Here is a 17,186-nt window from a genome sequence, read left to right on the forward strand (position 1 = left end):
TAAATTTCTGTACCACACAGTAACAATTCCTTATGTTTTCTTCCCAGCTGGCACACGTGACTGCACTGACGCTAAAAGATCATTTTGGTACGTAGCAACACGAAAGGAAATGTAACGTATATTGTTCGTGATGGATTGTAAAGGTCTGAGGAAGTCTAGGTCAGGGACCATAGTAGTTAGTTTTTGTTTTTATTCCCAAGGTGGAGACCTGTCGCACATCGGCGATGCTTTTGTATTTGCGGAGTAACTCCCGGCCAGCGCAGCTCCTGCGGCTGCCCGGGAGTTGATCGTCGCTGCTACTGGCCTCAGCGGCTGCGTGAGACGTCACATAGCCACCACTCTCTACCCCCCCCCCCTCCCCCCCTCAATGGTCCAGCCACGCCTGCGTTGGCCGGACCACGCCCCCTAAACAGCGGCTTAACGCAGCTGTCCAGCCCCTTCCCGCCCTGCGACCGCTTCTGCCTGTCAATCAGGCAGAGGCAATCGCTACTGAACACACTGCAGCGCTTGCGCATGCGCAATTCCGACCCGATCGCTGCGCTGCGATAAACTGCAGCAAGTGATTGGATCGGAATGACCCCCAATGTCTCTGACGTGGGGCAGATGTAACAAGTACAGAAAGTTAGATTTGGGTGTGGTGTGTTCAAACTGAAATCTAAATTGCAGTGTTAAAGTAAACTGTATTTACCCTGCACAGAAACAATATAACCCACACAAATCTAACTCTCTCTACACATGTTTTATCTGCCCCACCTGCAGTGCAAATAGTTTTACCCATAGGGGTCTATTCAATTGGTGCCGGTTTTTCTGATAGTCGGAAAAACCGGCTCTTGTCGAAAACCACGCGGATCAATGGATTAGCCATGGATCCACGTTTTTGTCTAATTAGCGGCCAATTCAGACAGGATTCTGGCCCGTTTTCGACAATGCTGATTCGACTTCCAAAATAGTGGGATCAGCATAGTCGAAAATGGGCAAAACCTGTCGGAATTGCCCGCTAATTGAATGCTGAACTGTCAGATCCTCTCCGACGGAGAGGATCCAGCAGTCATTGAATAGACCCCATAGTGTGTTCTTTTGGTTTGCTAACAAATCTGAATAACCCCCAATAGCCGCTTTGGGACCGCACCTGAATGATCCTCCGTGTGCGTTTGATATGGTTCCTGATCCCAGCATAAGTGCTAGGCAAGGAGGTCTTTGCTTAGCCCTGAGCATATTCCTTGGCTGTGAAAGGATTAATTGTCCTGATAATATTTCCGCAGGAGTGTGTCTATGGTTTTCCTATCATTTTAGTTAACCCCATGTTTCTTTCTGTGTTTGGTTAATGTTATCTGTACGTGGGATCAATATATTCCGTTACATTACTATATTTTGTGCTCAACACCTGTAATGATCTCCAATTTTTCTTTACCTCTGCAGACTCTATTGATGAGGAGTGTTCTGTGTTAGACAGCCAGCCGTTTCCTTCCCTGCAAATGGTAAAACATATGTTCCTCAAATCTGTTCCAACGTGCTGTGCAAGTACAGTATAACTGCGCGTAGATGTTCAGATACATTTCAGTGTTCTTACCATGCTGTCATTTGTATGGCGCTACAAGGTTTACATGGCAGTACAATTGGTAGGACTAAATACAAATACAGTGAACAGCATAAATACACTGCACAACAGTAATCACAGGAGTACACAGCTAGCCGTAAAACCACAGACAAGGAGCGACAAGTACTGGGGGAGGGGTAGCACGGGTATGGGTCGTTGGGTTGACCCAACTTAGGTCGACAGTCAATAGGTCGACAGGTGAAAATGTCGACATGAGGTTTTGGGCTGTTTTTGGTGTCTTTTTCTTCGTAAAGTCTTGGGGAACCCCAATTAGTGCACCGTGTCGAAAGGTTGCCGTTCCAATTGTAGTCCACGTGGATCGTTAAGTATGAAAAAATCCAAAAAATGAAGAGAAAAATGTGAAAAACTCATGTTGGCCTTTTGACCTGTCGGCCTAGTACATGACGACCTAATGACTGTTGACCTAATGACCGTATCCCGGTAGCAAAATGGCTGTCGCTGTAGTCCTGTTTCACCATATTCCCTCACATTTTATGTGCTTTGTTTAAACACCTAGAAAAACCTTATGTGCAGTTTCTGGCTTTCTGCTGTTTTGCAGAGGTAGATTAATGGCAAAGAAAGAACCTCAAAGGATTTTTTTTGTTTTTGAACAGTGGTCCGAAAAACGCACACTTTTTTTTTTTTTTGCTTTTTAATTAAATTTCTTGCAGTTAAAATGAAAAACAAAACGCTTTTTTTAGCCATTGCAGTCAGATTGTCTTTGCTGTGTAGGTAGAAATAAGTTAATGCTAATTTCTGAAAATTCAAAGTCTCCTGAAATAAAACAAGTATAATGTGCTGATACTGATGCTGGAATCCGTGCGGGGTAGTTTTGCACCCTTGGCCACCCCTTCCTGGCAAACACCTGTCATCGTGATGTCACACCCGTAGGGCCAGCTGCTGGCACACAGAAGTACGGCGCTGCAGGGTCCCATTCCAGGCAGTTTATAACCAAGCCAAATGCAGACAGCGGCGGTGCTGCACCTTGGGCGATGGCACCACTCGCACACCAGCGCCCCAGATTCACACAAGTGCTTGCCACCTCATAGAGTTCTGAGCAATGTTGTGCGAATTGGGGCTGATTTCCGCCTGCAAAGTAACTAGATACCAGCAACCTAGCTTCTCACAGCACACGTTTTCCCGTTTCACATTTACTCTTATCCCGATTTCACCAGACTAACCACGGTAATCAAGAATCTTAACTTTTCTACTTGAAAACAAATAATAATAGGGGGGAAATCACCCCTTGTACAGTATTACCGGAGAGCACATTCTGGGCTTTTTATTAGTTGGTTTTCAGTTTATCCGGACACATAATACTGTAGGTTATTACACATGCAGAACGGTCAGTAGAACTGTGGTATGCCATGTTCCGCAGACTAATCTTTCCCAGATATGGCTAAGGCACGGCATAATACCTCCAAACGGCATTTTAATCAAATAAACATATATTGCCTAAATTCAGGCACCTGTGTCCTGTGCCACCAAAACCTGCAATGTATGGTCAGACGTTAAAGTTTTACTTCAAATGCTAAAAAGAGAGCTCAGGTTGATTTAATGTAAAATAACATATCTTTTTCGGATAACTGCGTTTTTAACATAGGGTTTATCTTTTTTAAACTCTTAAATGAAAAGCCCCATTACTGTATTCTCTGAGGAATAAACTGTGCATGAAAATGCCTTAAATTGGCTTGACAAGCTGGTTGGCATAGCGGCATTTCCTGCTAACAGAGCATCCTCGTTATGTCACCGCTCCTCAGGTTCAAGGGCAGAGGAAGTAAATACAAAAAACTGAGTGGAATAATGCTGTAATCTGCCCAGGTTTCTGTCAGGACATTTATGGCCCTTTGCAATTATTGATTTGTTTAAGGAAATTTTGAAAATAAAAATATTTTTTTAAATTACAATGTGCTTGCCCAGTCCTTAATATTTGTATCTCGAGAAGGGCACACCCCCAAGGAGCCAGGTAACTATACTCCACCAATTGTATTACAGGGAAGGGATGCTGGATCCTCTCCCAAGTGAATGGAGAACAGCAGCTACCCCCTATGGGACCCAGGCCCAAATTTATCAAGCCTCGGCAGTTAGGAGCTGAATGGCTGGTACTTTATCACCATGCTATTTATCATGCTCCAAGGCTTGATAAATGGGGGCCCCATTCTTTTCCTGTTATAAAGTCTCTAAACGTGGAGGTTATAATCCTTTCCTAGAGTTTTACATATATTTGCATTTGAGGAGAATAAATGTTGCATCCGTGCATTCAAGAGACCTAGAACAGTACAGTTTTTTTTAAAGTGGTATTTCTTTCATCGCTATATTTAATGTTGTCTATTGATTTTGTATCAATGTAAATAGAGTGTGTGTGTGTTCTTTTAGTTTTATTTTTTTCTTATTCTTCTGACGCAAGTGTCCCAATGGTTAGTGTTTGTTTCTACACAGGTGTTGGACTATGTCCCTGATGATGTTGGATTCAATATTGAAATCAAGTGGATCTGTCAAGAGAAGGTTAGTAAAAGTCCCTTTTTGTTTCTTACTATTTATTTTTTTTTTTTTCCTCTTCTTTTTTTTTTTTATTCAGCTTGTCAAAAATTCACCCATAAAAATAAGTTTGATGCTTTTAAACGTAGTTTCTGTGATTGACGTGTATTTTGTATTTTCCATGAAAGTTGAATTTAAAAGAAAATTTATTAGTAAAAAATAAAAAGTGTCGCGGCTTTCCCTAGTAGTACGAACACAGGAGTATCTGGTATTCAGTGTAGCTAGGAAAGTTAATGAACTACTTGTAGCACTAAGGGGGAGATTCAGCATCGTTATGGAGGCTGAAATTGCAATGGTTTCAAAACTGTTACTGCGAAAAATCGCATGTGAAGTGCCTCCCAGAAATGTTAAGACCGATACCGATGCGGTCGCAACTCTGCGTATACAGTGGCAGAAGTGCGATCCATATGCAGAAACAGAGTATCATCCACAGTTGCGGTTGACACTGAATAATGCCTACTCTGAATAATGTGGATGCAGTCGCATCGGCACCATGTTTTTTATTTGCAAGCGATCACAGCTGATGTCCGATACACGCCCCCGAAAACATCCATCAAAGTCTATAGACATCCACAGGGATGACATTGGGGTATGATGGTGGAGACCAGGGACAGGCACCAAACAGTCCCCACAAACGCCATGTTAACACCCACGAATGGTTACTTCCGGTCAATCACTCTGCAATTGCATTTCACTGAGTTTGCGATCACATGGCGATCGCAGTGCGCCTTTTGGGTACACGCAGCCTTCCGATAATTGTCCCATTTGCGTTTTTGGAATATAGCAATCCAAGCTGAATGACTGCATAAAGCGCCCTACATGATGATCGTTATCGTCCAAATTGGTTTACATTGAAAAACGGCGGTAAATCAACAATGAACGACCGCTGGGCCGTGCATTATTCATCGTTGGTGCCTACACACTGAGCGATATGAACTAAATCTCGTTCATTAATGAACGAGAACGTTCATATCTTCCCCCCCCCCCCCCCCACGGTTTTAAGCTTTAGTATAGTCAGCTTGTCAATACAAAATAGATGGTCGACATGCCAATTTCTGCTGACATGTCTATATTCTGAACCTGTGAGCAGTCCTCTGCCATTACTGTACTGGCACAGATCTCAAGGGCTGAGAGTAGAGGACAGGTACTAATCGCCCGGGCATGTTGGAGGGACCCTTTGGGGCCTAGACCAGCTGCAGAGGGCCCTGCTTTGCAGCACGAGGTACAGCACATAGTATATTGCATCTATTTTTATGAGGAGGGGGCATGACCATGCATCTGGGATTAGGCCACGTCCTACTGAAACCCTGGGCCCAGTGGATGTCTCAATGGCAGATATCAGCTACCCGATGTTTGTATTCTCTAGGTATATTTCCACAATCCTGACCACATTCCATACTAGAATGTGCTTCCTCACCAGGGGGAGACACCAATAGAATGGCTTTTTATATTTCTCTATCAATGAGTGGTTTCTGGTAGTTAAATCTCATTGGCCATTTGTAATGTGATGAAATTATTCATGTGCAGGTCATAAAAAAGCATCCTAATTGATGCTTTTTTATACATAATTATTTCTACCCAACTTAACTCTGTTTTTATATATATAATATTACATATAATTTAACATTTGGTTTGTCTGTTTATAGAGTGGTAAATGGGATGGCAATTTGTCTACTTACTTTGATATGAACACCTATCTGGATATCATTTTAAAAACTGTCCTGGAAAACCCCAGCCACAGACGGATTGTATTCTCTTCATTTGACGCAGATATTTGCACAATGTAAGTAAATGGCATATACCTGGCTATTTGCAGTGTACATCATGCATGGGAACATTGCAGTTTTCTACTGCCTGCTCAATTCAATTTACATTATGGACCTCATTCAGGTCCGGTTGTTCTTGAGCCCTGATGCGCAAAGTACAGATGTTCAGTACTTTGTGCATACGCAGTACCCATTCTGCACGTGCGCAAATAGGTCCTGTGACACAGGACACAGGGACGACATCAAACTCTGTGATTGGCAGTCTTATGCCGTTTGGGGGCAAAAAGGGGGGTGGCAACGGCTTCTATTTGTGAAAACAGAGGCGTGCCTCCGCCATTTAGGGCGAGGGAATCTCCGCCCTTGCACAGAGATTTCCTGGCCTCTGCGACAGGCGGATTGCGCATCCCCATGGGTACCGCAAGGCATCCGATCGTGCCGGGGAAGAGCCAATACTGCGTCCTTGGATGCAGTCCGGATCAGTAATGCAGCAGGAGGTGTGACGCCTCATGCTACATTACCATATTAGTGCTATCACTGCTTCTTCTATGTGCAGCAGTGATAGCACCTCCAACCACATCTGAATCAGGCCCTAACTGCATTGACCTGCAATGACCTCACAGGTGCAAATCGAATGCTAGTGGGTACTAGACCCAAGTGAGTGAAGTTTCCAGGTAATGATGATAAATAAAGTTCACATTGTAACGGGAGCAAGATTTATTCTTTGTAAATGTAAGGGATTGTATATCTTTTTCTTTCTTCCTAGGGTCCGACTCAAACAAAACAGATACCCCATACTTTTTCTGACACAAGGGCAATCTGATATATATCCTGAACTCATGGATCTCAGGTCTCGGTCAACTCCTATTGCAGTCAGTTTTGCTCAGTTTGAAAATATTCTGGTAAGTGTCACTGTGTGGCAGACGCGCAGGCATTTAGGCATGGAAGCTTATAGTCACACAGGCGTATACACACCAAAAGGAAGACTCCATTATAGAAAGGATATCTTAATGTCCAGTTGCTCCATAACTTATACTCAACAGAGGTATTAAACCATATGGGCACTCACGGGTCGTTTGACAGTTTTTTACCTGACACACAGACAGACACGTTAGCAATGTTTGGAAGATGCCTTCTGTAGATAGCACGTGGATCCATTTTGGCAGCATCTGCGCGTAATTGAATCTGCCCTTTTGTATAAAGTAAGACTGTATAAAAAGACCAGTGAGGGCCCATTTTTCATAATAAAAAAAAAAACATATCTTATATATAAAATTTATTGGTCTGTTTGGTTGGGTTTGAATCCAGCTCAAGTTGGTCCTGATGGATCCTGGCCAGGTGTTAGGGGGTTTAGTGTCCCAGTCGGACCTTCCATTGGTCTACGCTGGGCAGAACTTTGACCTTGGGAGCCTGTTCTGAGCCTTCAACTGGATGGGTTTGGACGAAAACTTCACAGAGTGGTAACATTGGCTCCAAAAACATATACTAGGTGGTTGGGGCCTCGGTTAGAACTTCAATTGGTGTACGCTGGGCAAAACTTTGACCTGGGGAGGCTGTTCTGAGCCTTCAACTGGATGGGTTTGGACGAAAACTTTAAGGACCTGAACTAATTGACAGAAATGGAAGTGGGAAGACAAAAATTGTGTACCCAAACGCCTTGGAATAGCAACATTGCTAACAAAAGGAAAACTTTAAACCCATCTCCAAATGTAAAATTGATTATGAAACTGAAAAGAAAGGAAAGCTGGGGATTAGGGCTACTGGAGACCGAAATCTCCCCCCCCCCCCTCCCCCCCAAAAAAAAGCAACTTCAAAAAAGATAAGATAAGTTTTGATAGGAGGGGAGGGTCAGAACTCTTCCAGTATTGGGCCAGTATTGCTCTCATTTACTTACTTAGTTTTAACAAGTATTTTCTTTACAACAAGACACCTCTCTTCTCCTGGGTGCCCAAGTTTTTGGCCTATTATTAATTTTTTTTCAGCAAAAAAAACCCGATATTTTTTAATTGGAACAGGTCAGAAATAAATATTTTATTTGTATCAATTTATTTTCTTATGTTTAAACAGGGAATAAATGTCCACACAGAAGACCTTCTGAAAAACCCGCACTATATACAAGAAGCTAAATCTAAGGGCTTAGTTGTATTTTGCTGGGGGGAAGACACCAATGACCCGGAGAACCGCAAGCTCTTAAGGGAATATGGCATTGATGGTCTGATCTATGACAGGTAATGTTCTATACATTAACATGTTTATTACTTTAGCTAGCTGTTCTACCCGTTCTTCGCACAGGAGATTCTGATTTTCACGGTTGTAAATATAAATGAGTGTTATAAATTTGGTAAATCTATAGAGCTGTAAATTTGAGACTTCTTAATGTAAGAAAATATTAATCCATGGTTCTTAGCGTTACCTGAGGAGCACCCGTAACAGATACGGTAAAAAGGGACAGGACCATTTTTGTAGTTAATTAAGTTCTGCACACTGGAGGTGCAATCCAAATTTTGATCCGATTGTCCATTTGTGCGTTATCGTTCATGCAACACAAGACACAATGACGTAATTATGTCAACCCCCTTTCATCCCCTTAGGGGAGGTTTATTAAAATTCTTATTACGTAGTTTTCCTATTTTTCCACCTGCAGAATACCTATGTTGAATTTCATCTTCCTAACATATCGGGGAGAGATTTAGTGATGAGTCAGTGAGTTTCTCATTCACGCAACGTAAGCCGCGCATCGGTAATTATGTCATGATGTCATATTGGGAAGTAGAACACATCAGGAAGTAGAATTAGTGATCAGCCAGTCAGTGAGTGAGGGCTTTTATATATATATTTTTTTTATTATAGAGAGCGAGAGATGCAAATATATGGTTGACACTTTGTACTTGAAAGCTGTAGAAATTATTCTTGATGTTTATTTGAATAGTACAAGGAATGCTGTACCCTTGTGCATTTAGCCTGCGACACCTAGAGGACAGGCAGGTACAAATTGTCCTGGCCTCTGCAGAAGCCTGGGGGTTCCCCAGTGTGTGATAGCACCTCGTGGCCACACCATAGAAATTAACACCAGGATGCACACCAGTACCCAGGCCGGCTCAATGTCTTGTCAGCCCTGCATTTAATATATTTCCAGTATTTGCTAAGCTTTTTTTCGTGAATTGAGGGATTACATGAGGAGGAAGTTGAGCGATGAATAAATTCATTGATTAGGGACAAGGTATGATTGATAAGCTGGGGGACAGAAAGGTGCTTATTTGTTAACCAGTTATTTGCATAGAAACAACAGTCCGTTAGTAACCCACAGTTTTCAGGGTTACCATTGGTCACCTAGAATAAGTTCCACTGATCCTCTGAGATTTTCTTTGGCGCTTAGAAGACCCCAATGACACCATTGCTTGTGACATGTCAGCAGTCTCCGCTGTCTTGGGCACTGAAGCGCCTATTAAGTGAGCTCCAAAAACTATCCTTATTTCATAGTCACTAAGGTCTTTTGGAGCCATTCTTGCCATAATTACAGACAGCAAAAAAAGTTCAGCACTTTAGAATATATTTGCATAATTAATATATAATGTCTCACTGTGATTGATGTCCTTCATTTACCTGGTGTATTCATTTTTTTTTTTTACTGCCTGCCCCAACAGTTAGGGTGGTATTCATGTGACCGGCGGTCGGGAGACTGACGGTCACATGACCTCCACTGACATCCCGCCCCCTCACTATCCCGATGGTCGGCATGCCGACCAACAGGGACTATTTCCACTCGTGGGTGTCCACGACACCCATAGAGTGGGAATAGAACCCGAGCTCACAGCGTGGCGAGCGCAGCGAGCCCGCAAGGGGCTTACTGCACTCGCCCCTCCCCGCCGTGATCCCGGCGTCTGTATGCTGCTGGGATCCCGGCGTCGGTATGCTGACCGGCGGTCTCCTGACCGCTGGTCAGACCTACTACACCCCAACAGTTATCTAATGACTTGTACTGATCACAATATTATTTCATCTTCTGTTACTTGTACAGCATGCATCCAGCAATAGTATAAACTAATTGACCTGTAATATAATATAGGCAATATACTTATACCTTATTGATCAATGTTGATCCATCATTTCTCTAACGTCCTAGTGGATGCTGTGGACTCCGTAAGGACCATGGGGAATAGACGGGCTCCGCAGGAGACAGGGCACTTTAAGAAAGAATTTGGATACTGGTGTGCTCTGGCTCCTCCCTCTATGTCCCTCCTCCAGACCTCAGTTTGAATCTGTGCCCGGACGAGCTGGGTGCTACTTAGTGAGCTCTCCTGAGCTTGCTATAAGAAAGTAGGTTTTTTTTATTTTCAGAGAGATCTGCTGGCAACAGACTCTCTGCAGCGTGGGACTGAGGGGAGAGAAGCAGCCCTACTCAATGAAGATAGGTCCTGCTTCTTAGGCTACTGGACACCATTAGCTCCAGAGGGATCGTACAAAGGATCTCACCCTTTGTCGTCCGATCCCGGAGCCGCGCCGCCGTCCCCCTCGCAGAGCCGGAAGACAGAAGCTGGATGAAAGAAGCAAGAAGACTTCGAAATCGGCGGCAGAAGACTTCAGTCTTCACTGAGGTAGCGCACAGCACTGCAGCTGTGCGCCATTGCTCCCACATTAAACCCACATACTCCGGTCACTGTAGGGTGCAGGGTACAGGGGGAGGCGCCCTGGGCAGCAATTAGGACCTCTTGGCAAAAGTTGGGCATATATACAGTTGGGCACTGTATATATGCATGAGCCCCCGCCATAATTTTACACAGAAACGCGGGACAGAAGCCTGTCGCTGAGGGGGCGGGGCTTCTTCCTCAGCACTCACTAGCGCCATTTTCTCTCCACAGCTCCGCTGAGAGGAAGCTCCCCAGGCTCTCCCCTGCAGATTCACGGTAGAAGAGGGTAAAAAGAGAGAGGGGGCACATAAATTAGGCGCAAAAACATTATATACAGCAGCTACTGGGTTAACACTAAGTTACTGTGTGATTCCTGGGACATATAGCGCTGGGGTGTGTGCTGGCATACTCTCTCTCGGTCTCTCCAAAAGGCCTTATGGTGGAACGGTCTTCAAAAAGAGCATCCCCTGTGTGTGTGTGGTGTGTCGGTACGCTTGTGTCGACATGTTTGACGAGGAAGGCTATGTGGAAGCAGAGCGGGAGCAAATGAATGTGGGGTCGCCGCCGACGGCGCCGACACCTGATTGGATGGATATGTGGAAGGTTTTAAATGATAATGTTAATTCCTTGCATAAAAGGTTGGATAAAGCTGAAACCTTAGGACAGTCGGGGTCTCAGCCCATGCCTGATCCTATGTCGCAGAGGCCGTCAGGGTATCAAACGCCCACTATCCCAAATTGTTGACACAGATATCGACACGGATTCTGACTCCAGTGTCGATGGCGATGATGCAAAGTTACAGCCTAAATTGGCTAAAGCCATCCGTTATATGATTATAGCAATAAAGGATGTGTTGCACATCACAGAGGAAACTCCAGTCCCTGACAAGAGGGTTCATATGTATGGGGAAAAAAGGCAGGTGGTGACCTTTCCCCCTTCACATGAGCTAAATGAGTTATGTGAAAAGGCTTGGGAATCTCCAGATAAAAAACTGCAGATTTCCAAACTGATGCTTATGGCGTATCCCTTCCCGCCAACAGACAGGTTACGCTGGGAATCCTCCCCTAAGGTGGACAAAACTCTCACACGCTTATCCAAGAGGGTAGCCCTGCTGTCACAGGATACGGCCACCCTAAAAGATGCTGCGGATAGAAAGCAAGAGGGTACCCTGAAGTCCATTTATATACATTCAGGTACCTTACTAAGGCCGGCAATTGCGTTGGCCTGGGTGTGTAGTGCTGTAGCAGCATGGACGGATACCTTATCTGAGGAACTTGATACCTTGGACAAGGATACTATATTAATGACCCTGGGGCATATAAAAGACGCTGTCCTATATATGAGAGATGCTCAAAGAGACATTAGCCTTCTGGGCTCTAGAATAAATGCAATGTCGATTTCTGCCAGAAGGGTCCTGTGGACTCGGCAATGGACAGGCGATGCCGACTCAAAAAGGCACATGGAGGTTTTACCTTACAAGGGTGAGGAGTTGTTTGGGGAGGGTCTCTCGGACCTGGTCTCCACAGCTACTGCTGGAAAGTCAAATTTTTTGCCGTATGTTCCCTCACAACCTAAGAAAGCACCGTATTACCAAATGCAGTCCTTTCGATCACAAAAAGGCAAGAAAGTCCGAGGTGCGTCCTTTCTTGCCAGGGGCAGAGGAAAGAAGCTGCACAACACAGCTAGTTCCCAGGAACAGAAGTCCTCCCCGGCTTCCACTAAATCCACCGCATGACGCTGGGGCTCCACAGGCGGAGCTAGGCCCGGTGGGGGCGCGTCTCCGAAATTTCAGCCACAAGTGGGTTCACTCCCAGGTGGATCCCTGGGCACTAGAGATTGTGTCTCAGGGATACAAGCTGGAATTCGAAGAGATGCCCCCTCACCGATACCTCAAATCGGCCCTGCCAGCTTCCCCATTAGAGAGGGAAATAGTGTTAGCTGCAATTCACAAATTGTATCTTCAGCAGGTGGTGGTCAAGGTTCCCCTCCTTCAACAGGGAAAGGGTTATTATTCGACCATGTTTGTGGTACCGAAACCGGACGGTTCGGTCAGACCCATATTGAATTTAAAATTCCTGAACATATACCTGAAAAGGTTCAAGTTCAAGATGGAATCGCTCAGAGTGGTCATCGCAAGCCTGGAAGGGGGGGATGTTATGGTGTCTCTGGACATAAAGGATGCATACCTTCATGTCCCCATTTATCCACCTCATCAGGCGTACCTCAGATTTGTGGTGCAGGATTGTCATTACCAATTCCAGACGTTGCCGTTTGGTCTCTCTACGGCACCGAGAATATTTACCAAGGTAATGGCGGAAATGATGGTGCTCCTGCGAAAGCAAGGGGTCACAATTATCCCATACTTGGACGATCACCTCATAAAGGCGAGGTCCAGAGAGCAGTTGCTGATCAGCGTAGCACGCTCTTGGGAAGTGTTACAACAGCACGGCTGGATTCTAAATATTCCAAAGTCGCAGTTGATTCCTACGACTCGTCTGCCCTTCCTGGGCATGATTCTGGACACAGACCAGAAGAGGGTTTATCTCCCGATGGAGAAGGCTCAGGAGCTCATGACACTGGTCAGAGACCTATTAAAACCAAAACAGGTGTCGGTGCATCGCTGCACGCGAGTCCTGGGAAAGATGGTGGCATCATACAAGGCCATTCCCTTTGGCAGGTTCCATGCGAGGACCTTTCAATGGGATCTGTTGGACAAGTGGTCCGGATCACATCTACAGATGCATCGGCTGATCACCCTATCCCCCAGGGCCAGGGTGTCTCTCCTGGGTCCTGGTGACCACGGATGCAAGCCTCCGAGGGTGGGGGGCAGTCACACAGGGAAGAAATTTCCAAGGGCTGTGGTCAAGTCAGGAGACTTGCCTTCACATCAATATCCTGGAACTAAGGGCCATATACAACGCCCTAAGTCAAGCGGAGACCCTGCTTCGCGACCAATCGGTGCTGATTCAGTCAGACAACATCACCGCAGTGGCTCATGTAAACCGCCAGGGCGGCACAAGGAGCAGGGTGGCGATGGCGGAAGCCACCAGAATTCTTCGCTGGGCGGAGAATCACGTAAGAGCACTGTCAGCAGTGTTCATTCCGGGAGTGGACAACTGGGAAGCAGACTTCCTCAGCAGGCACGACCTCCACCTGGGAGAGTGTGGACTTCATCAAGAAGTCTTCACGCAGATTGCAAGTCGGTGGGAACTGCCACAGGTGGACATGATGGCATCCCGCCTCAACAAAAAGCTACAGAGGTATTGCGCCAGGTCAAGAGACCCTCAGGCGATAGCTGTAGACGCACTAGTGACACCGTGGGTGTTCCAGTCTGTTTATGTATTTCCTCCTCTTCCTCTCATACCCAAGGTGCTGAGAATCATAAGAAAAAGAGGAGTGAGAACAATACTCATTGTTCCGAATTGGCCAAGAAGGACTTGGTATCCAGATCTCCAAGAAATGCTCACAGAGGACCCATGGCCTCTGCCTCTAAGACAGGACTTGTTGCAACAGGGGCCCTGTCTGTTCCAAGACTTACCACGGCTGCGTTTGACGGCATGGCGGTTGAACGCCGGATCCTAGCAGAAAAAGGCATTCCGGTTGAGGTTATTCCTACGCTGATAAAGGCTAGAAAGGACGTGACGGCTAAACCTTATCACCGTATATGGCGAAAATATGTTGCTTGGTGTGAGGCCAGGAATGCCCCTACGGAGGAATTCCAGCTGGGCCGTTTCCTTCACTTCCTACAGTCGGGAGTGACTTTGGGCCTGAAATTGGGTTCCATTAAGGTCCAGATTTCTGCGCTATCCATTTTCTTTCAAAAAGAACTGGCTTCTCTACCTGAAGTTCAGACGTTTGTGAAGGGAGTGCTGCATATTCAGCCCCCTTTTGTGCCTCCAGTGGCACCTTGGGATCTTAACGTGGTGTTGAGTTTCCTGAAGTCTCTCTGGTTTGAGCCACTCAAAACCGTGGAGTTAAAATTTCTCACGTGAAGGTGGTCATGCTATTAGCCTTGGCTTCAGCTAGGCGTGTGTCAGAATTAGCGGCTTTGTCACATAAAAGCCCCTATCTGGTTTTCCATATGGACAGGGCAGAATTGCGGACCCGTCCACAATTTCTGCCAAAAGTGTTGTCATCTTTTCATATGAACCCACCTATTGTGGTGCCTGTGGCTACTTGTGACTTGGAGGATTCCGAGTTACTAGATGTGGTCAGGGCTTTGAAGGTTTATGTAGCCAGAACGGCTAGAGTCAGGAAAACTGAGTCGCTGTTTATCCTGTATGCATCCAACAAGCTGGGTGCTCCTGCTTCAAAGCAAACTATTGCTCGCTGGATCTGTAGCACGATTCAGCAGGCTCATTCTGCGGCTGGATTGCCGCTTCCAAAATCAGTAAAAGCCCATTCCACAAGGAAGGTGGGCTCTTCTTGGGCGGCTGCCTGAGGGGTCTCGGCTTTACAGCTTTGCCGAGCAGCAACTTAGGTTCGAACACTTTTGCAAAGTTTTACAAGTTTGATACTCTGGCTGAGGAGGACCTTGTGTTTGCTCATTCGGTGCTGCAGAGTCATCCGCACTCTCCCGCCCGTTTGGGAGCTTTTGTTATAATCCCCATGGTCCTTACGGAGTCCCCAGCATCCACTAGGACGTTAGAGAAAATAAGATTTTACTTACCGGTAAATCTATTTCTCGTAGTCCGTAGTGGATGCTGGGCGCCCGTCCCAAGTGCGGACTTCTTCTGCAATACTTGTATATAGTTATTGCTTAAATAAGGGTTCTGTTGTGGTTGCATCAGGGTTGATCTGATGCTCCGTTGTTGTTCATACTGTTAACTGGGTAAGTTTATCACAAGTTATACGGTGTGATTGGTGTGACTGGTATGAGTCTTGCCCTGGATTCCAAAATCCTTTCCTTGTACTGTCGGCTCTTCCGGGCACAGTTTCTCTAACTGTGGTCTGGAGGAGGGACATAGAGGGAGGAGCCAGAGCACCCCAGTATCCAAATTCTTTCTTAAAGTGCCCTGTCTCCTGCGGAGCCCGTCTATTCCCCATGGTCCTTACGGAGTCCCCAGCATCCACTACGGACTACGAGAAATAGATTTACCGGTAAGTAAAATCTTATTTTTTGGTTTTTATGTTCCTGCAAGTAGCATATTCTACTGTTGAAAGGATGACAATGGGGCAGATGTATTTAGCTTGTAGAAGTGATAAAGCAGTGATAACGCACCAGCCAATCAGCTCCAGTATGTAAATTGACAGGAGCTGACTGGCCGATGCGTTATCACCTTCCACTTATCACTGCTTTATCACTTCTCCGGGCTTAATGCATCTGCCCCGTTGGTTGGAATGCCAACATTTAACTGACTGGGTATTGTGGTGTGGTGTAGTGTTAGATATTTATGGCACTGTAATCTTAATCATCAGACCTGGCCATTGCAATGCTAACTGACGACAATAAATGCTTTACCAGCGTTTAATATTTCTGTGCACTATCCTCAAGTCACCTGTAGGACATACCTGTAAATTGAGTACATTTTGATTGAATTTTACATATCCGAAGACAACAAGCAAAAAAAAAAAATACTATAAAACACCCATGTGAATGGATCAGTGCTTGTGTTACATCGAGATATTAAAGTATATACATTTGCGGACAAAAGACAAACGGGTACAGTAGACCCAAGTGATCACATACATTTACATCTATGCAGTCTTGACAGCATGTAGGTAACACTTTATCATATCACTATAATCAAGCCATAATAAAATCGTAAAATCAGAAATTAAAATACATCAAATCGGACAGTGTGATGTGATGCACAGCACGTATCCAGATGCTGGAGACAGTAAATAGGGTACCAATATCGCACAGGAGCACGATAAGGGGATACGTCTTTTAAAAGCTGTGACATGCAACATCAAACTGAGACTGTAACCATCTACGCCAGATCTTGTCAATTTTAAGATTCAGCATTACGTGAAATAAACATATACAGGTTGAGTATCCCATATCCAAATATTCCGAAATAAAGACTTTTTTGAGTGAGAGTGAGATAGTGAAACCTTTGTTTTCTGATGGCTCAATCTAAACAAACTTTGTTTAATACACAAAGTTATTAAAAATATTGTATTAAATGATCTTCAGGCTGTGTGTATAAGGTGTATATGAAACATAAATGGTGTGAATGTACACACACTTTGTTTAATACACAAAGTTATAAAAAATATTGCCTAAAATTACCTTCAGGCTGTGTGTATAAGGTGTATATGAAACATAAATGAATTCTGTGCTTAGATTTAGGTCACATCACTATGATATCTCATTATGGTATGCAATTATTCCAAAAAACGGAAAAATCCGATATCCAAAATACTTCTGGTCCCAAGCATTTTGGATAAGGGATACTCAACCTGTATTGTTCATGAGATACAGTAGAATTAACTAGCATCTTCCAAGACCTGAAATAAGGCCCAACAGCCACCATCCCTGATCTAGCTATTATGACCTTTGCCAAAGTGCAAAGATTAATAACATATTGTGTGGTGTATTTAGTAAATCAGGAGGTAAGATTCCAAGGACACAAACCCTGGGCGTTTAATAGAGAGAGAGAGGAACATCCTTACTAACTATAGCCTGGTTACACTACTATAAGAGGCACCTACAAT

General features: G+C 44.8%; 1 protein-coding gene across 4 annotated transcripts in view; it reads left to right on the top strand.

The window, feature by feature from the left end:
- Positions 1 to 17,186, top strand: part of GPCPD1 (glycerophosphocholine phosphodiesterase 1) — a 111,628-nt gene that overhangs the window by 85,513 nt on the left and 8,929 nt on the right. For all 4 annotated transcript variants that reach the window (XM_063918604.1, XM_063918605.1, XM_063918602.1 and 1 more), the window contains exons 14-19: positions 48 to 87; positions 1,420 to 1,478; positions 4,037 to 4,102; positions 5,782 to 5,918; positions 6,665 to 6,800; positions 7,966 to 8,126. In XM_063918604.1, coding sequence (XP_063774674.1) covers positions 48 to 87; positions 1,420 to 1,478; positions 4,037 to 4,102; positions 5,782 to 5,918; positions 6,665 to 6,800; positions 7,966 to 8,126 — 599 coding nt within the window. The remainder of the gene's footprint in view (positions 1 to 47; positions 88 to 1,419; positions 1,479 to 4,036; positions 4,103 to 5,781; positions 5,919 to 6,664; positions 6,801 to 7,965; positions 8,127 to 17,186) is intronic.

Source organism: Pseudophryne corroboree, chromosome 4, assembly GCF_028390025.1.
Source record: "Pseudophryne corroboree isolate aPseCor3 chromosome 4, aPseCor3.hap2, whole genome shotgun sequence".
Lineage (NCBI taxonomy): Eukaryota > Metazoa > Chordata > Amphibia > Anura > Myobatrachidae > Pseudophryne > Pseudophryne corroboree.